The 27,009-nt window shown below is 40.1% G+C and overlaps 1 protein-coding gene across 2 annotated transcripts in view; it reads right to left on the bottom strand.

The window, feature by feature from the left end:
* C1QTNF7 (C1q and TNF related 7) overlaps window positions 1-25,664 on the bottom strand; it is a 137,930-nt gene extending 112,266 nt beyond the window's left edge. The window contains exon 1 of one of the 2 annotated variants that reach the window (XM_060298756.1): window positions 25,609-25,664. Coding sequence is in view for 1 of the 2 variants with exons in the window: in XM_060298755.1 (XP_060154738.1) it covers window positions 25,283-25,304 (22 nt within the window). In the remaining variant the exon portion in view is untranslated. Of the gene's footprint in view, window positions 1-25,282; window positions 25,499-25,608 lie in introns of those variants that run through there. The other variant, XM_060298755.1, reaches the window with a different exon arrangement.
* Between the last annotated feature and the right edge of the window lie 1,345 nt (window positions 25,665-27,009).

Raw genomic sequence — 27,009 nt, 5'->3', positions numbered from 1 at the left:
TGTGGGAGAGGACAGGCCTTTCCTGCAGGGGCTGGGGAGGCCAGCCTTTCTTCCTCTGGAGGGAATGGCCTGAGCTGTATTATGGGGCAGGCAAACTGATGTGTATAGTTGTAGGGTATCACTTTTGGTCTTTTGTAGTTTTATTAAACTTGAGCTGAGACCTTGTTGATTCTTCATTTTAGGGGGGCATTAGCCTTTGAGTGTAAGAGGAATTTACTCTTTGCTTTCCCTCTTTAGGGGAAAATGAGGTGTGAGAGCTGCCTCAGAATCAGGAAATTATATTGAGGGGAAATGCAAGTAGATACAGGGAATGGACCTGAAGCAAGGTGTTTCATTTCACCATATCTGGAGAAGAGCAAGACCTACTATAGTATTGGCCAAGGCACTGCAATTTATGCATAGGCTGGGTTGCAGGTTAAGAGCCCAATGAGATTACTGACATTTACTTTTATACTACTGGGAGGGCTGTATGAAAACCTGAAGCTTGACCTCTTCTGATAAATGCCTGGTACTCGTTCTGTAAAAGATCGGCGATACAGGCTTCAGTAGCTTTGGAACTAAAAGCAGGAGGGGGAGACAAACACAAGCGCTGGTGTTCATAGGGTAGGGCTTTCTGTGTCAAAAGCACAGTGCTGAGCACCTCGTGGCTTCCCTGGGTTTCTATCCTTGATTTAAGGGTAGTTCTTTCTTGTCCTTATATCATTGTCCTGAGGGAGGGCTGTCAGTGGGGCAAAGGTGGATTCCTCCTGGGTTCTTGAGGCTAGGGCAGATTCAAGACTGAGAATCCTTCTGTGTATCATGTGGTGCCCTTCTAGACACCTTCCAGACATGGCTACCCCAGCCTACCTACCCCTCCAGTATTCAGACAAGCAAGAACTATGAGCGGCAGTGTAGGATTCCCGGGGCCTTCAATAATAGCTTATTATATGCCAGACACTATTTCGTATTTATTCAGTCTCCATAATAACCCTCTGAGGCAGGTACTGTTATTTAGGGGATAGTTGCTTCTTAAGCCCTGTAACAAGTAATAGCATCTTGAAGCACTGCAGAGAAATGGTAACAGGTAATAATCCCATATTCCAAGGCAGGTGGCAAGTCTGGATCTGCTTTGGTCTTTTGACCAAACTTCTTTGAACCTTGTTATCTTCATTTAAGATCTCTACTATAATTCTTTATCAAAAATGATCATCTTGTACCCAATAAAATCTTGTCTAGCCGAAAAAAAAAAAATAAAGAGGAAAGTGTGGGATGGATAACTAGGAGTTTGGGATTAACATATACACACTACTATATATAAAATAGATAAACAAGAAGAACCTACTGTATAGCACAGGGAACTATATTCAATATCTTGTGATAACCTATGTTGGAAAAGAATCTGAAAAAAATATATATGTATAACTGCTATACACCAGAAACTAACACAACATTGTAAATCAGCTATACTTCAGTTAATAAAAATAACTGTTGACACTTACTGAGCATTAAGAAGACTGAAAAATGTATGAAGGACTTTGGTGAAAGCTGTTGTGCCAATCTCCCACCCAGCAGATTTCTCTGCAGACCAGTAACTAAAGGGTTAATATCTGGCAGAGCACGGGGCTTCCATCCCCCAGCTCCAACCTCCAGATTGCTGAGCTCCCGGCACCTGATCTCAGTTAATCTCCAGCACTGCTCTCTACATTGCCCTTCTTATCCACATTTCTTTGATGAGAAAAATAAGCTTCAGAGAAGGTGTGAGACGTGTCTAACACACACAGCTAGAAAGTGGCAGAACTGGGGTTTGAGTGTAACAGTTTTCAAGCAGCCAGTCCATGTCTGCAAACTGACAGCTGAATTTGATCCACTGCTTTGTTTGGGGTTTTATAGGTGATCTGAATTAGTTGCTATTATTTAAACATTGGGAAGTAAATTGAGGGTGTCCGAGAAACTGGTACCAGAGCATGGAAGCTCTGGTTTTCAGGTCTTCACTCAGCCCATTGCATTCATTTCCATTTCCTGCCTGGCTCTGGAGGCATTGATTTATGATCATGCTGACCTCTGTAGTCAGCCCCTTACTTTGAATATAATGCTGTAATGTATATTATTTCATCTCATCCTCATGCTTTTATGACTATTCTGCAGCTGAAGGAATTTGCCCAAGATCAGATGTCTAAGTGAGCTGAGATGCAATCTTATTTCTCCAGCCTCTTCTCCTACACCGTCTTCTTGAATTATGCACAGACCCACTACCCACGAAAAGCAAGGTCTGGTTAGGATGTTCCTAATGCAATGGACTCTGGAGGTTGCTCTGATAAAAGCGAGGATCCAGCGGTGCAGAGCAGGGGTGGGGTGAGGCAACAATGTCTCCATGGAAAATTGTTCTTTAAGTGTGAAGTTCAAGTGAGCCCTTCATGTTCTGCCATTCCTGCTTTGAGGCCGTAGTTTAAATTTGTATTCTAGGGCATTGGAAACAATTCTCTAAGAGTCAAGCACATTTTTTTTCCCCAAGCAGCTTGCTTCTCATCACCATCTCCTTGCTTCCTGAGGTCAACATCCTGGTAGTGGGGGCCCCCTTCTTTAGTAGGTGTTCTCTGCTGGAAGAGTTCCTGGAATTCGCTCACTGTCAGGATGACATTTCTACATCAAAGGCCACAGGAATTAGGCCATTCCATGGGAGCCCATTGGACAGAGCACAAACAACCTAAAGATGCCTGTCTCATCCAAACAGCACACAGCACAGCCAAAATGGCATGCACAGCCTCCCGACAGCCATGGCCTTAAGTGTCATGGAATTCTTCTGAGGAAAGTCCCCCAGCTGGTCTCCCCACTTCCAGTCCCTCTTCCAAACCATGGCCAGCTTAATCCTTCTAAAACTCAGTTTCCTTCTTGTCTCCCTCACTCAAAAGGCTTTGATGCGTTCCCAGTTCCTTGAAAATAAAGTCAAAATTACCTCTCTTGTATTCTGTGTCCTTCATGGCTTGAAACTTCTCCAACCCTTATCTAGCTTTCATCTCACTGCTTTCCTTCCGGAACATTCTTCTCTGATCAAACAGGGATACTTGGCCTTCACCAAGGACTCCATCTGTATATCTTTTTTTCTGTTCTCCACTGGGTGTGTGGGTCTGTATCCTTTCAAGACCCAGTCCAACTTCTCTCTTTTGATGTTTAAGACTTCTTATTCTCATTTTACCTAGTTGGAAAGTGCATTGTGATGAGGATTAAGTTCACTTAACTAGCCGACAACAAAAACTGCTGTGGAGGAAGAGGAGATGGTGGTGCTTCTTCATGGAGATCCACAAATATTGGGATGTCCCTTGACTGAAGCTTTAGACTCACACAAAACATTGGCTTCCAGTTTCCAAGTGTTGATATGAATACAAGGCTTATCAACTCAGTATATAATATATTTCTTTTTTGTTACCTTCTAAGTTTCATTCATTCACTGATTCAAACACAGTTTGGATAAATAGTAGTCTCAATCTATGCTTCAACTCATATCTTATCCATACACTTGCCACATTTTCTACTTCTTTTTCTTTCTTGGTAAATGGGACTAATACCATTCTGAAGGGGTAACTGGGAGGACTGAATGAGATAATGTTCATCCATTATGGTGTCTGGCATGTGTAAGGCACATGCCAGACACAAAATTGGCGCTTAGCAAATGCCCCAGCTTTCCTTCTGATGAATCTTGTAATCAATCTGGGACATTACAGACAGGAATCTTGTCCAAATTACCACATGTTCCCTGGACTGATTTTGGTCTGAGATACAAGCTCTACCTGAAGTGTTTGTATTTCATAGGTGTATTGCATGGCTTCTCTTGAATTTTTATTAGACTAATTTTTGAAGAAAATCTGAAAATAAGAACCAAAAGAAAATGTTCAGCCTATTCTTCCTTTTATGGGCATGTTGGCAATTTTTCTGTTCAAACTAAACAGCCTCTGTTATGTTCTTACCCAACTTGATTCTCAAAGAGTCTAAAACTTGTTCTGGAATGAACTTGCTGGCCAGTTTCTTTTAAAATATAATATTAAAATATGTTTTAAAAAGGCAACACAAAATATCTCTGGCTCTTTCATGTGGACATTGCATCAGCAATTTCCAGGCCTTTTGATTGGAAGGAAAAATAATGTTTTGCTCACTCCCCCATCTGAGTATAAGGGATAACTGATAATAATATCTACAGGTGGCAGCCCAAATGGAAATCATCTCTTTGACACAGATGATGCAGCTATTTGGAACTCATACTTTTTTATTAAATTTCATTCTCCTCTAAGCTAATATCCCAGAAATCAAACAGCCCTCTGGACCCTATATACCTGGACGTACTAGGAGGAAAGTATTGCTTGCAAATGGATACTGATCAGTTTTCAGGGGTAATCAAGGGACGTGGAGATTCAGTTTGAGCAAGAGAAGATGGCCAAATGAGCTGGCACAAGTTGGATGATTTGGCAGGCAGAAGTCAGCAAGGATGATAAGTCCAGGGAAGGTGGAAGGCATGGGCAGATGACAGAGAGGAACGATGTTGAGAATGACCATTGCTGTCCAAACCCCGCTGCACTTGCGCATGGAGCGTTTTCAGGTTACTGTCTGCTGTGGGCAACCTCAATTCTGGCTGCCCCTCCGCTATCTTCCTGCGCATCTGTGTCAATGATGAGAGGCCTCATGCCCACCTCTCTCTGAAATGCTTTGTACCTTGCTCAAGCCCTTCTGCAGCCTCTGATATATTTTCACTTTTTCATTCATTTCATCCAGAGGTCCTGGAGCCAGGACACCACCTTTCACGGCATAGTTTTTGTCATTTTGCAGATTTCGAAGGAAGCACGCAACTCTCCAAGGATTGAATTTGTGCTTTATCTGGAGGCACGGGAGCAGGGTAAAAAGACTGTGGGCTTTGGGGTCATAGAGACTCAAGTTCGAATCTTGGTTTTGTCACTTATTGACTCTGGACAAACCACGGGGCCTCTCTGAATCTAATTTCCTCATCTGAAAAGTTTCCTCATCTGTAAAATGGGAGGCAGCCACTTTACAGGATTTTGTGAGGATTAAGAGCGTCCATCAAGTGATATATTTGACACACAGCAGAAAATGGAACAAATGGCAGTTAAAATGAAAGGAGTTGTTAGACATAAAGCAGACGGCATAATTGGTCAAGAGCCTGTGATGTATCTGAAATCATCAAGATGAAATTTATTTGATCAGTGCAAACAGTTTTTCACTATTTCCCCAAATTTAATTTGGAAGTGTACAAGATGTGGTAGACTCAGCTTTGGTTCAAATATGCTTAGGTCTCCCATATTCTAGAAATAACTTGTTTTGCTTTTGCTAACTCCTCATGCTGTCTTCCTCACTCTTCCCTTCTGGGGTCCACCATATTTGCTGAAGGATTAAGCTACGCCTGCTGTAGACTCTTCCTAGCCACTCACTCCTTCCTTTCAAGCTTGATTTCTGTTCCCACAGCTCTCCTGAAAAGTATCTCTAGAGTTTAGAACATTATCAATGTGCTCACACCAGTGTGTACACATCCAGCCTCAACTCTGCAGCTTTCCACACTATTGGCTAGTAACTTTCTCTAAAACAGCAGTTCTCAACCTTGGCTGTATATTAGAATCACCTGGGGGGTTTAAAAATTATTTACGCCTGGATCCCAGCATCAGGGATTCTGATGTAATGGTCTGGGGTGCAAACTGGGCTTTAGGATTTTTCAAAGCTCCCTTGTTGATGATTAAGGTGCAGCTAGGGTTGAGAACCAAAGCTAAGACTCTCTTTCTCTTTTATTTATATAATATTGTAAAGCTCTGTTTCACATCTTCTGAATTTCTTTTGGGGTCTTCCTCAAATCCTGTTCTTAGAGTGTGTTTTTCTGTAATAAAGGAGGCAAGTGTTGCAGTTAAGGCAATTTATAGTTAGAGTTTTTGCTATAGTGTTGCTAAAGGAAATCTGCCACTTGTGGTTAACCAGAAAGCTTACTGAATGCAGGTTCAAGGTACGGCTGGATATGATGGGAAAAGAATGAGGAAAGGAAGGAAGGAAAGGAAATCTTATGCTTTATGATCCAAACAATAACTCTGTGTATCTAATGCTTTCTCCTCTATTGCATTTCAACAGAAGTACCAGGAATATTAATCTTAGCTATGACTGATTGAGCACCATGGTATATCCTCATAACAACCTCAATGAGATGGATATTATTATCCTCATTTTTTTACATCAAAGAAATGGAGGTGGGCAGAGTTAGTTCCCCAAGGACACAAGCCTAGAAAAATGACAAAACTGTGATTTTTAACTCGGGTCAAATCCTCTCTGTATTAGAATCCTAAGTAATTGATGCCAAATCTTGGAGAATTGCTTCCAAAGTCCTACTTGAAGGAGATATTCAAATACCTGAAATCATACTCGCATCTCCCATTAGTTTTCCCATCTCCAGGGGAGGACCTTGCAATCCTTGTTTGTGTGCTTTGGTTTTAATACTTCTCATCCTCTGGTCACACAAGGTACCTCTACTTTAGCTTGACAATGGACCTATTGGCATGTGGTGTCCAGAGTCTAGTGTAACAGTGATAGCCTTAGGCATATTTTGGGATAATGGCTGAGTCAGTAACAATACAGAAAATCTGTGATGATGGTTACATTTCTATGTTCAGGAGAAAGTGTTGAAAATAAAGGACTAGGTTTTCATGGAGAGGGAGTAGTCTGAGATGGAGATACAGGTTTCTCTTCAGGCTTCAGAGGGAAGGTGACAGTGACAGAAAAGAGGAAATAGTACAATGTAAGGGAAGATGAGGAAACTGAGTATCTGTAAGGGAAAGTAGAAAAAGATTCAGAGAAACATTTCCTTCCTCCTTCCTTCTCCCCTCCCTTCCTCCCTTCCTTCTTCCCTTTATCTGATATTTTTCTCCCATGAACTTCACAGCTGTTGCTTGAACCCACATTCAGTAAACTTTTTTCCATACATAACTACTCTCCATATTTGATAAAAATCTCAAACCATTATTTTTTATTCCCACAAATATAATACATACAATTTTTTTTCTGAAATACTAAGGTCAGCAAATTAAGTATCTTGAGACTAATATAAACACATACAACTGCTGTTCTACTGACTTCCAGGAACAAAACAAAAACAAAAACTTTCTTATCAAGATGCTCTGGGTTTCCTTTTATTTGTGTTAGGGATTTGGAATTATAATCATCTGCCAGTAATAATTTATACATTCTAGTTGATTGTCTACAAATATAATATTGCTGGCTCTGCTTTGTGAGTTCTGGATTTGACACGACACTGACAATACTGTGGATTTCCTTTAGCAACCTCCTAGCAATGCCTGCAACTACAAATTGCCTTCATTATAAGATTTGCATTCTTTACTACATAAAACAATATTCTAAATAGGATTTGAGTGAGCTTTTAACACAATACAGCACTGGAAAGCCGGTGAGAGATTAACGAACTGTTGAAAAGAAAGCTGAGATATAGAGAAAACAGTTGCCTGGGTCAGGGCAAGAGGAAAGGAATTCATTTCTTCTCCTCCAGTACTTTACCCCAGCACACCAGAGAATACATGGGTCACTTTAAATCTGAAAGGACTCTGCATTTGGTTGCCAGGACGTGAAATTTCACGCTCAATCACAGTAACCAAATTGGGTCTTGTGGTTCACATATTTTGCTTCCCTTTTGCCTCGGGGCTTTGACTTTTTAACTTCCACTTAAACTGCTTCATTTTGCACATTTCTTTTAACTTGCCTCAAATCCTCTGTAAAAGGGGCATTCTGACACTTATGAGGTTTGTACTATGTACCAGGCACTGCTTGGGGCACTCCAGTTATTGGAGTGTACATGCTACAGGGTATGAAGTGTAAAGATGAACAAACAAAAAATAGAATTTAGACTTCAGGGGTTGTTGTGGAGAAGAGGACAAGAGGAAAATGAAGAGAGGGGAGAGGACTTTGGAGAAGGTGATGGTTGGGATGAAAAGAGAAAGGCTGAGAAAGTAGAGGAAGAGAGAAATAGGAGGAGAATGCATGAAGAGGAGCTTACAGAAAGTGAGAAAAGAGAAGCTGTGTAGAATAATGAACTGAAGGACACAAAGAATAGGGTAGGAAGAGGGAAATGGCTGAATGGCATGGGCTGGATGGGAAGAAGTCTAAGGGTAAGGGTGGAAAAGAGAAAAAGACAGGAGAGGCTGATTATCTGTAGAATATGTTGGGTGAGAAGGACATAATTGTATCCCCACCCCCCCAAATGCAGAAATCGAAGCCCCAATCCTCAATGTGATTATATTTGGAGGTAGGACCTTTAAGGAGGTAATTAAGGTTAAATGAGGTCATGAGGGTGGGGCCCTGATCCAACAGGATGTGTGTCCTTATAAGAAGAGGAAGAGATTGTGTTCCTGTCCTGCTAGAAAGAAACACAAACCCACCCATTAGCAGAGAGGCTGTCTAAAATCATAATAAGGTCACAGACACCACAAAAAACAACACCAGATGCTGCCCTGCCCACCAGAAGACAAGATCCAGCCTCATCCACCAGAGCACAGGCACCAGTCCCCTCCACCAGGAAGCCTAAACAACACACTGAATCAACCATAACCACTGGGGGAAGACACAAAAAACAATGGGAACTAAAACCTGAAGCCTGTGAAAAGGAGACCCCAAACACTATAAGTTAAGCAGAATGAGAAGACAGAGAAACACACAGCAGATGAAGGAGCAAGGTGAAAACCCACCAGACAAAACAAATGAAGAGAAAACAGGCACTCTACCTGAAAAAGAATTCAGAGTAATGATAGTAAAGGTGATCCAAAATCCTGGAACTAAAAAGGAGAATATACAAGAAACATTTAACAAGGACCTAGAAGAACTAAAGAGCAAACAAACAATGATGAACAACACAATAAAAGAAATTAAAAATTCTCTAGAAGGAACCAAGAGCAGAATAACTGAGGGAGAAGAACGGATAAATGACCTGGAAAATAAAATAGTGGAAATAACTATTGCAGAACAGAATAAAGAAAAAAGAATGAAAAGAATAGAGGACAGTTTCAGAGACTTCTGGGACAACATTAAATGCACCAACATTCGAATTATAGGGGTCTCAGAAGAAGAAGAGAAAAAGAAAGGGACTGAGAAAATATTTGAAGGATTATAGTTGAAAACTTCCCTAATATGGGAAAGGAAATACTTAATCAAGTCTAGGAAGAACAGAGAGTCCCATACAAGATAAATCCAAGGAGAAACATGCGAAGACACATATAAATCAAACTACCAAAATTAAATACAAAGAAAAAATATTAAAAGCAGCAAGGGAAAAACAACAAATAACACGCAAGGGAATCCCCATAAGGTTAAGAGCTGATCTTTCAGCAGAAACTCTGCAAGCCAGAAGGGAGTGGCAGGACATATTTAAAGTGATGAAAGGGAAAAACCTACAACCAAGATTACTCTACCCGGGAAGGATCCTATTCAGATTCAACGGAGAAATTAAAACCTTTACAGACCAAAAGACAACCCTCAGAATGGGAGAAAATATTTGCAAATGAAGCAACTGACAAGGATTAATCTCCAAAATTTATAAGCAGCACATGCAGCTTAATAACAAAAAACAAACAACCCAATCCAAAAATGGGCAGAAGACCTAAATAGACATTTCTCCAAAGAAGATATACAGCTGCCAACAAACACATGAAAGAATGCTCAACATCACTAATTATTAGAGAAATGCAAATCAAAACTACAATGAGATATCATCTCACACCAGTCAGAATGGCCATCATCAAAAAATCTAGAAACAATAAATGTTGGAGAGGGTGTGGAGAAAAGGGAACCCTCTTACACTGTTGGTGGGAATGTACACTGATACAGCCACTATGGAGAACAGTATGGAGGTTCCTTAAAAAACTACAAATAGAACTACCATATGACCCAGCCCAGAGATGGAAACGACCTAAGTGTCCATCATCAGATGAATGGATAAAGAAGATGTGGCACATATATACAATGGAATATTACTCAGCCATAAAAAGAAACAAAATTGAGCTATTTGTAATGAGGTGGATAGACCTAGAGGCTGTCATACCGAGTGAAGTAAGTCAGAAAGAGAGAGACAAATACCGTATGCTAACACATATATATGGAATTTAAGAAAAAACAATGTCATGAAAAACCTAGGGGTGAAACAGGAATAAAGACTCAGACTTACTAGAGAATGGACTTGAGGCTATGGGGAGGGGGAAGGGTAAACTGTGACAAAGCGAGAGAGAGGCATGGACATATATACACTACCAAACGTAAGGTAGATAGCTAGTGGGAAGCAGCCGCATAGCACAGGGAGATCAGCTCGGTGCTTTGTGACCTCCTGGAGGGGTGGGATAGGGAGAGTGGGAGGGAGGGAGATGCAAGTGGGAAGAGATATGGGAACATATGTATATATATAACTGATTCATTTTGTTGTGAAGCTGAAACTAACATACCATTGTAAAGCAATTATACTCCAATAAAGATGTTAAAATGAAAAAAAAAAAAAACCTTTACAAACAAAAGCTAAGAGAATTCAGCACTACCAAACCAGCTCTACAACGAATGCTAAAGGACCTTCTCTAAATGGGAAACACAGGAGAAGAAAAGGACCTACAAAAACAAACCCATAACAATTAAGAAAATGGTAATAGGAACATACATATTGATAATTACCTTAAATGTAAATGGATGAAATGATCCAACGAAAAGACATAGACTGGCTTAATGGACACAAAAACAAGACCTGTACATATGCTGTCTACAAGAGACCCACTTCAGACCTAGGGACACATAAAGACTGAAAGTGAGGGGATGGAAAAAGATATTCATGCAAATGGAAATCAAAAGAGAACTGGAGTGCAATTCTCATATCAGACAAAATAGACTTTAAAATAAAGACTTAAAAGACAAAGAAGGACATTATCTAATGATCAAGGGATCAAACCAAGAGGAAGATATAACAATTGTAAATATTTATGTACCTAACATAGGAGCACCTCAAAACATAAGGCAAATGCTAACAGCCATAAAAGAGGAAATCGACAGTAACACAATTATAGTAGGGGACTTTAACACCCCACTAACAGCAATGGACAGATCATCCAAAATGAAAATAAATAAGGAAACACAACCTTTAAATGATACATTAAACAAGGTGAACTTAATTGATATTTATAGGACATTCCATCCAAACACAACAGAATACACCTTCTTCTCAAGTGCTCATGGAACATGCTCCAGGATAGATCTTATCTTGGGTCACAAATGAAACCTTGGTAAGTTTTAGAAATTGAAATTGTATCAAGTATCTTTTCCGACCACAACGCTCTGAGACTAGATATCAATTACAGGAAAAAATACTGTAAAAAATACAAACCACATGGAGGCTAAACAATACACTACTTAATAACCAAGAGATCACTGAAGAAATCAAAGAGAAAATCAAAAAATAACTAGAAACAAATGACAACGAAAACACGATGATCCCAAACCTATGGGATGTGGCAAAAGCAGTTGTAAGAGGGAATTTTATAGCAATACAATGCTACCTCAAGAAACAAGAAACATCTCAAATAAACAACCTAACCTTACACCTAAAGCAATTTGAGAAAGAAGAACAAAAAAACCCCAAAATTAGCAGAAGGAAGGAAATCATAAAGATCAGATCAGAAATAAATGAAAAAAAAATGAAGGAAACAATAGCAAAGATCAATAAAACTAAAAGCTGGTTCTTTGAGAAGATAAACAAACTTGATAAACCATTAGCCAGATTCATCAAGAAAAAAGGGAGTAGACTCAAATCAATAGAATGAGAAATGAATAGGAGAAGTAACAACCAACACTGCAGAACTACAAAGGATCATGAGAGATTACTACAGGCAACTGTATGCCAATAAAATGGACCACCTGGAAGAAATGGGCAAATTCTTAGAAAAGCACAACCTTCTGGGACTGAACCCGGAAGAAATAGAAAATATACACACTGATATTGAGACAGTGATTAAAAATCTTCGAACAAACAAAAGCCCAGGACCAGATGGCTTCACAGGTGAAGTCTTTCAAACATTTAGAGAAGAGCTAACACCTATCCTTCTCAAAATCTTTCAAAATATAGCAGAGGGAGGAACACTCCCAAACTCCTTCTATGAGGCCACCATCACCTTGATACCAAAACCAGACAAGGATGTCACAAAGAAAGAAAACTACAGGCCAATATCACTGATGAACATAGATGCAAAAATCCTCAACAAAATACTAGCAAAGAGAATCCAACAGCACATTAAAAGGATCATACACCATGATCAAGTGGGGTTTATCCCAGGAATGCAAGGATTCTTCAATATACGCAAATCAATCAATGTGATACACCATATTAACAAATTGAAGGAGAAAAAAACATATGATCATCTCAATAGATGCAGAAAAAGCTTTTGACAAAATTCAACACCCATTTATGATAAAAATCCTCCAGAATGTAGGTTTAGAGGGAACTTACCTCAACGTAATAAAGGACATATATGACAAATCTGCAGCCTACATCATTCTCAATGGTGAAAAACTGAAACCATTTCCACTAAGATCAGGAACAAGACAAGGGTGCCCACTATCACCACTATTATTCAACATAGTTTTGTCAGTTTTAGCCACAGCAATCAGAGAAGAAAAAGAAATAAAAAGAATCCAAATTGGAAAAGAAGTAAAACTGTCACTGTTTGCAGATGACATGACATATACATAGAGAATCCTAAAGATGCTACTAGAAAACTACTAGAGCTAATCAATGAATTTGGTAAAGTAGCAAGATACAAAATTAATGTACAGAAATCTCTTGCATTCCTATACACAAATGATGAAATATCTGAAAGAGAAATTAAGGAAACACTCCCTTTTACCACTACAACAAAAATAATAAAATAACTAGGAATAAACCTACCTAAGGAGACAAAAGACCTGTATGCAGAAAACTATAAGACATTGATGAAAGAAATTATAGATGATACAAACAGATGGAAGGATATACCATGTTCTCGGATTGGAAGAATCAACATTGTGAAAATGACTATACTACCCAATGCAATCTACAGATTCAATTCAATCCCTATTAAGCCACCAGTGGCATATTTCACAGCACTAGAACAAAAAATTTCACAATTTGTATGGAAACACAAAAGACCCCAAATAGCCCAAGCAATCTTGAGAAAGAAAAACGGAGCTGGAGGAATCAGGCTCCTGGACTTCAGACTATACTACAAAGCTACAGTAATCAAGACAGTATGGTACTGGCAAAAAAACAGAAATATAGATCAATGGAACATGATAGAAAGCCCAGAGATAACCCCACGCACATATGGTCACCTTATCTTTGATAAAGGAGCCAAGAATATACAATAGAGAAAAGACAGCCTCTTTAATAAGTGGTGTTGAGAAAACTGGACAGCTACAAGTAAAAGAATGAAATTAGAACACACTGTAACACCATACACAAAAGTAAACTCAATATGGATTAAAGACCTACATGTAAGGCCAGACAGTATAAACTCTTAAAGGAAAACATAGGCAGAGCACTCTATGACATAAATCACAGCAAGATTCTTTTTGACCCACCTCCTAGAGAAATAGAAATGTAAACAAAAATAAACAATTGGGACCTAATGCAACTTAAAATCTTTTGCACAGCAAAGGAAACCATAAACAAGACCAAAAGACAACCCTCAGAATGGGAGAAAATGTTCACAAATGAAGCAACTGACAAAGGATTAATCTCCAAATTTTACAAGCAGCTCATGCTGCTCAACATCAAAAAAACAAACAACCCAATTAAAAAATGGGCAGAAGACCTAAATAGACATTTCACCAAAGAAGATACACAGATTGGCAACAAACACATGAAAGAATGCTCAACATCACTAATCATTAGAGAAATGCAAATCAAAACTATAATGAGTTATCACCTCACACCAGTCAGAATGGCCATCATCAAAAAATCTACAAACAATAAATGCTGGAGAGGTGTGGAGAAAAGGGAACCCTCTTGCACTGTTGGTAGGAATGTAAATTGATACAGCCACTTCGGAGAACAGTATGGAGGTTCTTAAAAAAGTAAAATAGAAATACCATATGATGCAGCAATCCCTCTACTGGGCATATACCCTGAGAAAACCATAATTCAAAAAGAGTCATGTACCAAAATGTTTACTGCAGCTCTATTTACAATAAGCAGTACATGGAAGCAACCTAAGTGCCCATTGACAGATGAATGGATAAAGAAGATGTGACACATATATACAGTGGAATATTACTCAGCCATAAAAAGAACCAAAATTGAGTTGTTTGTGGTGTGGATGGACCTAGAGTCTATCATACAGAGTTAAATAAGTCAGAAAAAGGAAAACAAATTCTGTATGCTAACACATATATATGGAATGTAAAAAAAAAAATGATTCTGAAGAACCTAGGGGCAGGGCAGGAATAACAATGCAGACATAGAGAATGGACTTGAGGACATGCGGACGGGGAAGTGTAAGCTGGGACAAATTGGGAGAGTGGCATGGACATATATGCACTACCAAAGGTAAAATCAATCGCTAGTGGGAAGCAGCCACATAGCACAGGGAGATCAGCTCGGTGCTTTTTGTCCACCTAGAGGGGTGGGATAGGAAGGGTAGGAGGGAGATGCAAGAGGGAGGAGATATGGGGATATATGTATACATATTGTTGATTCACTTTGTTATACAGCAGCAACTAACATACCATTGTAAAGCAATTATACTCCAATAGAGATATTAGAAAAAATAAAATAAAAAAATAAGGAGAGGAAGAGATACCACACCAGATCTCTCTCTCTCTCTCTCTCTCTCTCTCTCTCTGTCTGACATGTGAAGACATAGAGAGAAGCTGGCCATCTGCAAGCCAGAAAGAAACTTTTGGCTGGAAACCAACCCTGCTGGCACCTTGATCTTGGAATTCCATCCTCCAGAACCACAAGGAAATAAATTTCTGTTGTTTCAGCCCCCAGCCTGTGGTATTATCCTGTTATGGCAGCCTTAGTGGACTAACACAAGGCATATGGAGATTTAAAGTTAGCAGAAGCAGCCAGGAGACTCACTGTTCACCCCACCTTGACCATCTCTGGGCACATGGGCAGTAAAATACATTTTACTTTTCTCCCTGAAATTCAAGAGGCAGAAGGACTCTGGCTCTGTTGGCAAGGGGATCATGTATTCATGTACATATGTGTCACTAAAAACTGATGGTGGGGTTTTGGGTCTCATTTGTAAAATAGGATTAAACATAGTACCAACCTTACAGCTGTGTTGGGAGGATTAAATGAGGGTTTATCTAGATGTATACCTCTGTGTAGGAAGAGCTCTCTGTTAGCTATTGTTATTAATAGCATGTGTGTGTGCAAAAAAAAGAAATTTTTTTGAAGGATGAGGGCTCCTGTGGTTTCCCACATAGCAGGAAAATGGGAACAGTTTTTATATCTCTAGATTATATTAGGTTGAACCATATGACATTGTCATTTCTATAGGTCAGAAACACAGCAAGTGTTTTTAAAATCGGAACATGTCACATAAAAATCCAGATATGTGGATTTTCTTGAAAAATCTGAAGATCTGGCACCATAGGGTCACATTGCACCTGGACACCCCCCACTGGAGCAGGTGGTGACTGCCCATGTTAGGCGGAGCGTGTGGTTTCAGGCCTCCTGGGTCTCTGCCACATGCTTATTCATTCATGCACAACAGCTTGGTCCTGTAGATTTAGGATTGTCGCCCCTGGCGCAGCATATGGTGCAGAGCTACGCTAACGTGTTGCTGACAACAGCCAGAGAAATGGGTATATTTTCTTTCGCAGGCAAAAGCATGAGGTCAGCAGTGTAGATTTGTGTAAGCAAATGGAAAGCACAAATCATCCCAAACCAAACATCTTTGGCCTTGAATAATCAAAACAACCAGGGAGAGACACTCTGGATTTCACTCATCATTTTGCTTTGACAACATGGTGGAAACACTTTCATCTTGGCCGAAATTCTTTCCCTTGGCCGGTTTACATTCATGTGCAAGTCCATTCATTGAGTATCTAGTGTGTGTCCATTCCTCTTGCTTGTACTTTTGTTTCTAATCCCCTACTAGATGTCAGTTTGTCCAGTGAGAAGAAATCCCCTAAGACAAAGAGGCTGAGGTAAAAAATTAGCTGGCCAGCCAAAACTATCAGGCTCCTAACATTAACTAGTATTTGTATTTCACCCTCTGACTTACAAATTTTTCTCAGATAATATCTTATTTATGATACCAATGGGCCCACTGGAGTAGGTACTTATTGTTCTCATTTTCAGTGATGAACAGAGGCTCAGAGCATTCGAATAACTTGCCCACAATCACACAACCAGGAAGGGTTAGGACTGAAACTACCACACAAGGAGATCACGATTCCAGATTCTTCATTTTTTTAGTAAACTAGGAAGAAAAGCAGCACCACAGCACGGATGAAAATAGGCTTTGCTGTAACTAAGTTAAAGAATAATCTGAGTGTCTTAGTTGTTGTTGTTTTTATGAGATTGGCTGACTAGCAAAGCTGATGCAAATTTAGCATTAAGGAAAATAGAGTATTTAGATCACAGACAGTAATAGCTCCCCTGTGCCCTAGGCTGTCAGACAGTATCCAGAGTAGTAGTTAGTGCAGCTCTGGAGAGTATCTGCTTCTCCCTAAGGCGTCACTAATCAAACTCTACGTTCTTTCCTGCTAACCTTAGATTGGGTTCAGATTTTTTCTCAATACAGGGCTCTGTGTAGCTGTTACCCATTCCAGGAAATTGATATGGAGCTAGCACTAGATGTGAAACTCATCTGGTATCCGGTGTTCAGGTATAGATGTCATTTCAAAGGAGGCATGAATATTTTTGGTGAACCACATAGTGTCTGGGGAAATTCCTTCCTGCAAGTCCAGGGATACCCTAGAGAGAGTTAGGAAGGGAGGTGGTGGTGGTCTTTAAATATTTAAGAAGCCAGAGGAAAGAGGTGGACTTCTTGCTACTGATAAAAGCAGAACAAGGACCAGGAGAGAACCACTAAAAAAGAGCTAGATTCTGGCATAAGAAAGAACTTTCTGGTGACCAGTGGTATTTTAATGGAAGAGGCTGCTTTATTGAGTATGAGCTTTTGGCTATGGCTGGTGTTGAAGCTAGAGGTAGGGTCTGTAGTGTGGATAAATTCTCAAAGTCTTTTTGGAGACCATTTTATCTCAGACTCGAGGACAAACAGGAGGACGACCAACAATTTCTGTAATATTATAAGGACACCACACATAAACTGTTTTCAAGAAATGAGAGTTTTAAGTCTCTAAATGATATCGGAATTATATTAAATTGCCATTTTTTTGTTGGTAATAGAATGGTTGAAGGTCAGCAGTTGTATATGGCTCAACATAATTTATACAAAGGCAAGGGAATAGACTCAATTCTTTAGACCTATGTCATATGGAGAAAAGGGATGCATGAGAAACTGTGAAGACTTCACTGTGCATAGCTTTTGGGTTGTTCTGGACTGAATTGGGCTTCCCCAAAAGTCACATGTTGAAATACCTCACCATGTGACTATTTGGAGATACCAACTTTTAAAGGGGTGATGAAGTTCAAATGAGGCCCTGAGGATGGTTCCTAATCCAATCTGACTGGTATTCTTATAAGAAGAGGAAATTGGGACACACAGAGAGATACCAGGGATGCTCTGCACAGTGGAAAAACCACGTGAGGACACAGTGAGAAGGCAGCCATCTGCAAGTCAAGGAGAGAGGCCTCAGAAGGGATCAAACCTATGACACCTTGGTCTTAAACTTCTAGCTTCCAGAACTGTGAGAAAATAAATTTCTGTTGTTTAAACCACCTAGTCTGTGGTATTTGGTGCGATGGGTATATGGATATATGGAGGGGAGCAGTAGGGGTTCAGGGAATGAGGAAGGTGGGTAAGAGACAGATTTTCAAAGCTCCCCATGACAATCAAGGAATACGGTCTTTATTGTGAAAGAAAAGAGGGGATGCTAATGATCTGAGGAACTGATATGAACACCTGTGATAAAATGGGTTGGTAATTCAAAGAATCCCTAAACTGAGATTCTACTGATGTTAAATTAGATTTTAGAGTGGCCAGGGGTCAAAATTACTCCTAAGAAGTCTTTTCTAAAAAAATTAATGGTGTAAGAAAGAAACTGAAACAATTACTTACCAGTTTAAGAGAATAAGCTGCTTTGAGGTGGCAAGGCCACCAGCTAAAGTTTTAATGACAGCTCTCAAATATCATTAGTGTATATCTGGCAGGATGCGTTTTAAAGCAATGACATCAGCTATGGTTTTCTGTTATTGGTAGTATAAGAAAGCACTAAAAGTGTAAATATTTAATACTGGTTTGTAATTAGCTTTTGATTGATTAGGACTAACTTCTTTCCCTTGACTTAGAGGCAGAGACAGACAAATGCATGTTCGACTTTGAGCTTCCTTCTAGCTCTGTGGCCTTCGACAAGTCACATTACCTTGCTCTAATCTTTCAAATGGGATTAAGTCTCCCTCTCTGCTTCCTTGCAGATGAGTGATGAGATGGGGTAAAACGCCATTCCATGAGATTACCAGTGTGTCAAACAGAATCACACTATGTTCATGGTGGGAAAAATCTCTATTTAAAACAAATGTTATAGAAAACAGCCTTGTGGTTGCCAAGGGGGAGGAGGGTGGGAGGGATGGGTTGGAAGTTTGGGATTAGCAGATTCAACGTATTATATATCAGATGGATAAACAACATGGTCCTATTATATAGCACAGGGAACTATACTCGATATCCTGTGATAAACCATAATGGAAAAGAATATGAAAAAAGGTATATATATATATGTATATGTATAACTGAATCGCTTTGCTCTGCAGCAGAAATTAACACAACATTGTATATCAACTTTACTTCAATTAAATAAATTAAAAAAATGTTAATTGGAAATGTCTACTGAAGAATTAGTTAAGAACAGAGCTCTGGTAGAGAATAAGGAATCCTTTCCAGGACTCCATGTGGCAGGGTGGAAAATGTATGGGTTTTAGAGATGGGAACAACTTTAAATACCTACTCCATCCCTTAGTGCTCATAGGACATTGGATAAGTGACTCACCTCTCTCATCTGAAAACTGGGGACATGTAGTAAGTACATGTAAAGTACTGGCACATAGTAGGTTCTTAATAAAAAGCCTCTACTAAACTCTTGTGGCAAACTGAGCAACTTTGGAGAAGCCATTTCATCAATTATTGGGACATGCATTCCACTGACCATTATTGAATACCTATTGGGTATGTAACAAAATAACTTAGGGAAATATTTATTTGTGTGTGTTCTCCACTCCCAACTTATCCCAAGAATGTTGCCTGGCTTTTTGTACTTCCTTGTTTCAAGGTTGTATAGGCAGAGCAGAAAGCAGAAGTTTCTTGAAAATAATACTTTTTCCTTTCTTTTCTGAAAGTCCAAGCCCAAGAGTATATGGTGGAAAAGGGGAGAATGCAGGGCCTTTGATGGGAGATTTCCCCAGACCTGGAGGGACTGGGGGTCAGATATTGTGGATCTGTGAGAAGTGGAAACGCTCACTCTATGTGACCAGACGTCAGACTAAGATTGCTCAGACCCCAGGTTCCTGGCTGGACAGTGACTGACAGTTCCCAAGCAGGGCTGGAAAGCACAATCCACAGACATCAAAAGGACAGGCAATTTATAAAAGTGGGCACAGCTGACGTGAAGGAAGACCTTGCTGGTACCGGTATCTGTGGGAGTAGGAGGCTGATCATTTCTGAAAGTAAAGTTTCTGCTGCCATTAACTCTTAGAATCAAATTTAAGTTGTATTAAATAAAATGGAGAAATATGAAATTTCTTGCAGACCTGTGTCTGTAGATTGATTCACACCTACTATAATTGTAAGGCACTGGAAAATCTAAAGATGAATTCATTCCTACTCTCTGAAACTCACCCTATGTGGGAACTGGCGGAAGTCATATGAGCCCTGCATGAATCACTGTCATTCAAAGCACCACAAGATCCTGATGTGGTATCACGCTGCAGGAAGAGTTTTCAGTCACAAGAGGTAGACAGCTGAATTTTGCAAAAGGCAGACAGCCAAGAGGATGGATAAAAATTTCCCCTGAAGGGATATATTAAAATACACTCTCCCCCAATCACTGTGTGCCGCTACCACTGTTATGTAATTGCCATAGTTGTAAACTCATAAAAATTTTGCAGACTCTGAAGTTCTTTAGGAAATATGCCTGTTTGATATGAAGTCTGGAAACTGGTGATGGAATAGGGAACTGTATGGTTAGTGATTTCCATGAAAGTGCTTAGAGTTTATCTCCATGGAGATTGAAAGCTGAGAAGGCTCTCAGAGGTCAACCAGCTCCTCTTGGACCTTCCATTCCCACCCCCTGTCATCTTAAGGGTTAAATCTGGATTTAGTGAGGCCTCAAGGTTGTTGTTTTGAAAGACCACTATGACAGTCAAGGCTTTGGTGTAGCAGGTTTAGGAGACTGGGTCCAATGAGCATCTTCATCCCTTAGCTGCTGTGGCACCAACTACTGCCATCTCCCACCTGGACAAACATCTCTTCCTAACTGGAGGTTTAGTCTCTGCCCCTGCTGTACAGACCGATTAATCATCTTAAATTATTATTCTAATGAACCACCAGGGAGTTACATTCTTGTTATTTTCTTTACAAAGTTTTAATGATTCCTCCATTAAAAATATCCAAACTTTGTGGTTTGGCATTCAAGGCTTTCTAGGATCTGATTCCAGCCATGTTTTTCTTTTTTTTTAACCAAGTCTTTTTTTTTTATTTTTCCAGAAAATAACATAACTTTTTATTCATTATACATTTCTATAACAATATAACACTATTTTCCAACATTTTCTAGCTTAATGCATTTTCTTACATTTTCTTTTTTAGAATTTTCTTAATTTTTTTTCTATTTGTAAATTAATATATAATTGACATATAACATTATATTAGCTTCAGGTGTACAACATAATGATTCAGTAATTGTATATATTGTGAAATAATCACCACAATAAGTCTAGTTAACATCCATCACCAATCGTACTTATAAATTTTTGTTCTTGTGGTGAAAACTTTTAAGATCCAACCAAGTCTTTTGAGCTCATTTCCCTCTTCTTTCTATGCACACCCTTTGTTCTACCAGGGAGGCTTTCCTGCTACTCCCCACATTGGTTTCTTTCATACTTTTGTTGATATTCTTTTCACTGCCTGAAATTCCCCTCCCATTAATCCTTATCCATTCTTCAAGGCCAAGTGACACATTATCTCCTCTGAAGAGTCTTTCCTGGGTAAGGGATACAGAGCATCACATGGACTTGAGTTTGAGACCATACTCTGCCCCTTACTTCCTGGAAGACTTCTGGCAGGTTACTGCTTTTCTCTAGGGCTCAGTTTGTTCATCTGTGAAATGGGCAAGTCAACACCCACCTTGTAACCTTATAAAGGACACATGGGTTATCATATTGTAAAGTACTTAGCACAATTCCTTACACTTAGTATATGTCAAAAAATGTTACCTATTACTCTGATTATTCCAGGGACCCACGGTCTCCTTTTCTCTGAATTCCCATTCACTTTGAACCCCTCTTATAGCCTTCCTTGTAAACCTAATTTTGCATTTTAGACATAAGAGCACACATTTTATTTTCTCCACTCAATTGATGACTCCTTGAGGTGGGATCATGTTTTATCCTACCTTTTGCCCTTGCTTTGCCCTCTATACACAGGCTCTCAAACCATAGGCAGAGGTTGGCCTTTTGGGTGTGAAAGCCAAGAAGGACAAGAATTTGCTTTGCTGTTACTTTTCTCTTCCTTCTAAAAATTGACAATAGTTTTAAGAAAAAAGTCAATTTCCTTTGACAGGAGAATCCCAGTTTGGGGGCTTTGGTTTCATAGAAATATGGAAGACAATTCGTGAAGTGACTGGTGGAGATTGATAAATTTCAAGTAAATCTCGGGAAACGTCATTGGCTTGAAGGCCATATAGCCTCAACTCACTGGGCCAACCCAATCATTTTCCAGCATGCATTCCGAGTCGCATGGTTTGTATGATACTCTTTGGGGAAAAGAAGTCGTTTCATATTCTAACATGTTGGAAACATTAGAGTCTAACGACCCACTCATGGAGAGACAGAGGACATGTTAAGGTACTAAAACATGTGAGAATTCCTGCAGTAAAGAAACAAGCATCTAATAGATAGTAAGAACTAAAATTCATGGAGCTCTTATATGCCAGACACATTGATAGCAGGCCCTTTTCATGAATTCTCTAATTAAATCCTCAAAATGCCCCCATAAGAATGTATATAATGATCCTCACTTAACAGATGAAGAAACTGATGATTGAATGGGTCCAAGTTCACATGGCAGTTAAGGGGTGGAGCAGGGATCTGAAGTCACATGTTTGTGACCCGAGAGTCTGAGTTCTAGTCCTCTGTGGTGTATAGTTTTTCACTTTCACAAGTTTGCCTGCCCAGGAAATACTTTTGGTTATCCTCTTATTAATAACCCATGAAGCTGGTATTCCTTGAAATGCACTTGGGGAAATAGCACCTCAACATCCACAGGGAAGCAGCCATGACCTTTCCATCTCTGTGCCTTTGTCCCCTGGCTTCTGCCTGGATGCTCTTGACCCTTTTGTCTTTCCCATGATATTTTACACCTCCTCCAAGGTCTAGTTCAAATGCAACTAGATGCTGTCTTTGATTTCAGCAGGCTGATTTGCAAAGCCCCTCTTTGTGTTTGCCATGAACTTTCCAGGCTGTTACCATTTGGTCTCTCTGTCAAGGGTCAAGTTCAAAGAGCCTTGATAAAGGTTCTGGCACTGAGTAGACACACAAATAAGGTTTATTGGATTGTGATGGTGTCTTTTTCCCAGGCGCCCTAGGGGTTGATTCCGGAGTCTGGGGCTTCTCAGGTCCTGATCTACAGACTTAGGGTGTGAGGCTGTAGCTGGCAACCTGGGCTAAATCTGGTTGAAACTCTTTACAGGTTCAGACAGCGTGGCTTCTGCACTCCCTGACAGCTCATTAGTTAATACTCTCCTCCCTTGTCCCTTACATATGTTGCCTTTCTCTCAGCCTCTCTGAGGTGAGGAGGAACAATTAGGTCACAATGGGCTGATCATCAGTGTCCTTTTCGGTACAACCCTGACCTGTCCTTTCCAGGGCTCTGTCCAGGTTTCATCACAAAGCCCCAAGTGACTGCGCCTCAGATGAGTCAGCTGGCTTGGGGCTTCATTAGAAACTCTAATTGCCTTTTTTTTTTTAACATCTTTATTGGAGTATAATTGCTTTACAATGGTGTGTTAGTTTCTGCTTGATAACAAAGTGAATCAGTTATACATACACATATGTCCCCATATCTCCTCCCTCTTGCGTCTCCCTCCCTTCTTTTTTGTTTTTGTCCTCTTTGGGGCCTCCTCAGGCCCAGAGGTGGGGCCTGGAGGGTCTGGCTTCTAGAAATGCTGCCAGCTGCCATGGGAGCCCAAGATGGGAAGAGCACACTCCATCCCTGGCAGTCACCTCACGCCACACTGCACATTTCGTGGCCGCACCCATCCCCAGGGTGCACTAAGGCGCCACGCAACCCCTGGCCATCCCAGCTCTCCGGCTGCCTGCGATGAGGTCACAGGGTGGGGTCCTGGAGATCCCCCTCCAAATAGGGTGGGGGCTTCCCCAACTGGCCTGGGAATGGCCAAGAGGACGAGAAGGAGGAGATGCTAATCATCTTGTCTGTCCAACCCACCGTTCCCTTTCTTGAGGTTGCATGGCTGGCTTGGACAGAACAGGAGGGAGAGAGGGAGAGCAGAGAGGGTCTGGGAAGGAGCAAGACAGTGAAGCCAGAGGCGGGGTCCCTCACTTCCTCCATTCACAAATGTGGATGCTTTCTCCCTGCGACCTTGCCATGAGTTGATGGAACTCCATTCTCCGTTTTCTACAATCACATCCTTCTCTCTGATCTGAATTTCTCTCCTTTCCCTGAGATCATAGAAGGCAGGGGACGTCGCTGTAATCCACTTTATGTCATCAGAATTTGACACACAAGGAAAAACAGTCCAGAAACAGATCAACAGCTGGTACAGCAAAGCAGGTAGAGCCCTTTGCACCCCAAGAGCCACGTCTTCGGGGCAGCATCTTACTTCCTCACCCAGGCCTAACTGGCTTGTTGCTAGAGTTTCTGCAGCAGTGGGTTTCACAGACTGAGGTCGCTTAGATGTCCCAAACCACTCAAGCTCCAGCAAACCTTCAGGGCTTTCTGAGTACATGTGTGTGCGTGAAGAATGAATGTGAGCTCTGCTGAAATCGCACCCTGCTGGGGGGATTTGCAGATCTCTGTGGATATCTAGTTTTTTGCACCTGGAATTCTGCTTCAGAAAGAAAGATGGCAACACTGATAACAGAGACTTTCTCAAGGAAATAATAATGACACAGCAGACATTTACTTGCCCCTCCACCTAAAACCACAGGATGCTTCTCCTATGACCCATGCATAGAAAAACCAGGACTGTCTTAGGCTCTCTGCTCCCTACCTGTTTCTGAGGCACAATCAAGAAGACACAGCCACCTTATTCAGATGAGAGCATTGCCAGTCAATGAAAACTTCACAGATTTTGAGTTGAACTTTTTCACTCTGCCCAGGACACAATATCTATAACGGTCCTCTCATGTCACTCCAAAGGAAAAGGCAAACGATTTATTTAACTTTTAAAAAACATAGGCTGCAAAAGAAGTTTATAAGAAGTCAGAGTAAGCACACTTCAGAGACCTTCTGGAAGGATGTTAAAATCTTCCATGGGAAAGATTTCTGAGTTAATAGAAAGATCATAGCTCCGGAAGTTGAGCTGCATATCATAGGATAAGAAAACATAGGTAATCTGACCTTTGCAATAAATGAGCCCATCACCACACTGGTGAATGCTAGGCACATCAGATTGGAGATTTTGAAGATCTACACATACTTTCTGAGAGAAATGCCATTTTTCATACAGTCAAAAGTAGTTCACAGCTGTTCCTGAGACAAGCGGAATAGAAAGTAGGAGAAAACACTACAGCTGAGGTTTTCCAACCTCTGACTTATCATTTGTTGACATACTTTCTACAAGTTTCCCATTTCTCTACAAGTGGCTGTCTTAAGTCTTTCCAGTAAATATTGTTGACAAAGGCCAAATAGAAGGGAAAAAAACTGCAGTGAAAATAGAAGCTTACCTTTTCTAGGCATTGCTGACATCAAACCTTGCCCCAAATCATGAGGGTTTCTTGCTTTGGTTGTCCCATGAGTTTAGAAACCATTAAAAAAGTTTACAGCAGAAATATGTGTTTATCATTCAAAGCAGCTTCAAAACAACACAAAAAAAACTTGATGAAAAATAAAGTGCCCGTCTGCGCGTGAGAATGCTTTTGAAGCTTGGAGTTCATGCTGCTGTGCAAAGTTTTGCAACTGTCTTTCTCAGTTTAAAAGACCTCCCTCTCCTCCCCGGCACTTGCCAACTTCTATAATTTAAAGCAGCTGTGATCCTTCCCATAATACTCACATTTCAAAGAGCTTAATATATACTCTTGTTAGGAATCAGTGAGAGTGGGTGACGTCCTTCTGCAAACCTCAGGCTGAGGCAAATGAAAAGCAAGGGTTTCAGATATCTAAACAGTTCTCTTTCTCTCTTTTATGCATCACTCTTCTCACCGTGTTCCTTCAAGTGGCTTTTGCCTTTTAAAGTGATGCCTTAAGACCAAGTGGCATCACTTCACTGGAAGCAAAAAGCACATAGGAAAGTTTAGATTCCTACTTATGGAACAATAATGCTAGTGAAATTGTGTTTAAACATCACTTTTGCTGACACAATTATTTCCATACAATTCCTCCCTAATGTTTCTGTTTGAAAATTTAAATTAGTGTACATTGTGTTTTACTAAGAGGGGAAAATATCTAAAATGATGTTATTTGCATTGGTCTTATTTTAACCTTCATTCTGTATGCAAATCATAACCTCAGGGAAGAAAATTTGCTTTGCAGTCTTTCTGTGTAGCTGAAGAAATCTTCTGACATTAAGTCTGTAACCAATGTTAGCAATTTTTACAATTTCCACCACCCTTACTAAACTGCCATTAATCTCTCTCTCTCTCTCTCTCTCACACACACACGCACACACATTTGTGAACTGACATTTCAGCAAACGTAAAATGTGGTCAACTGAAAATGGTGATTTAAAAAATATTTATAGTCTATCTTAAAGCATGTCTTGCTCAGCACCTGATAGATGGTAAGTGCTTAATAAATATTTACTGGATGAATAAAGTATTGTGTAGGCTCAGGTCAACCAACAGTTTTGACAATTTTGGTTTGCATATATGTTCCCATAGGGAAGGTTAATATGTCAAAGGTTGTACAGAGAGTAAGCATACGACAATGTTACCTCCTCCAGATTTAATGAATGGTTATGGTATAATAAAATTCCCTAAATGAATACAGAAAACATTCATTAAACAAATAAACCATTCAGTGGAGAATAGAAATGTTCACACAGGCACAACCCATTAAGTAAGCTCACTGTGTAAGCTTACATAAATAAATTTTGAGACAAAGACCTCGTTCATTGTTTCAAAAACTACAGATTATTTTCCACTGTGTTTTTGAGTCATCTTAAGTAACTATTATTATGCTATGGACAGAGGGTAATACCTCTGAAATAGTGCAAAGAGAAAAAGGATCAGAAACTACAGGGAAATGGTCAGGTTTCAGATTTCCTTTGCTATAAAAGCAGAGAACAAGGTGGAGCATAGTTTTTGCTCTGGCTTCTACTGAGGAGATGTCCAGAGGCACAAGCACAGGTGGTGTCATAGACCTGGATCAACCATTCCAGATATATCTGGATCAATCTGTTCCAGATTCCAGTAACACATCTCCAACGTGTTACTTAATTTCTTTAAGTGTTGGT

Source organism: Globicephala melas, chromosome 5, assembly GCF_963455315.2.
Source record: "Globicephala melas chromosome 5, mGloMel1.2, whole genome shotgun sequence".
NCBI lineage: Eukaryota > Metazoa > Chordata > Mammalia > Artiodactyla > Delphinidae > Globicephala > Globicephala melas.
The sequence above is the reverse complement of the archived record's forward strand: the minus strand, read 5'-3'. Positions and strand labels throughout refer to the sequence as shown.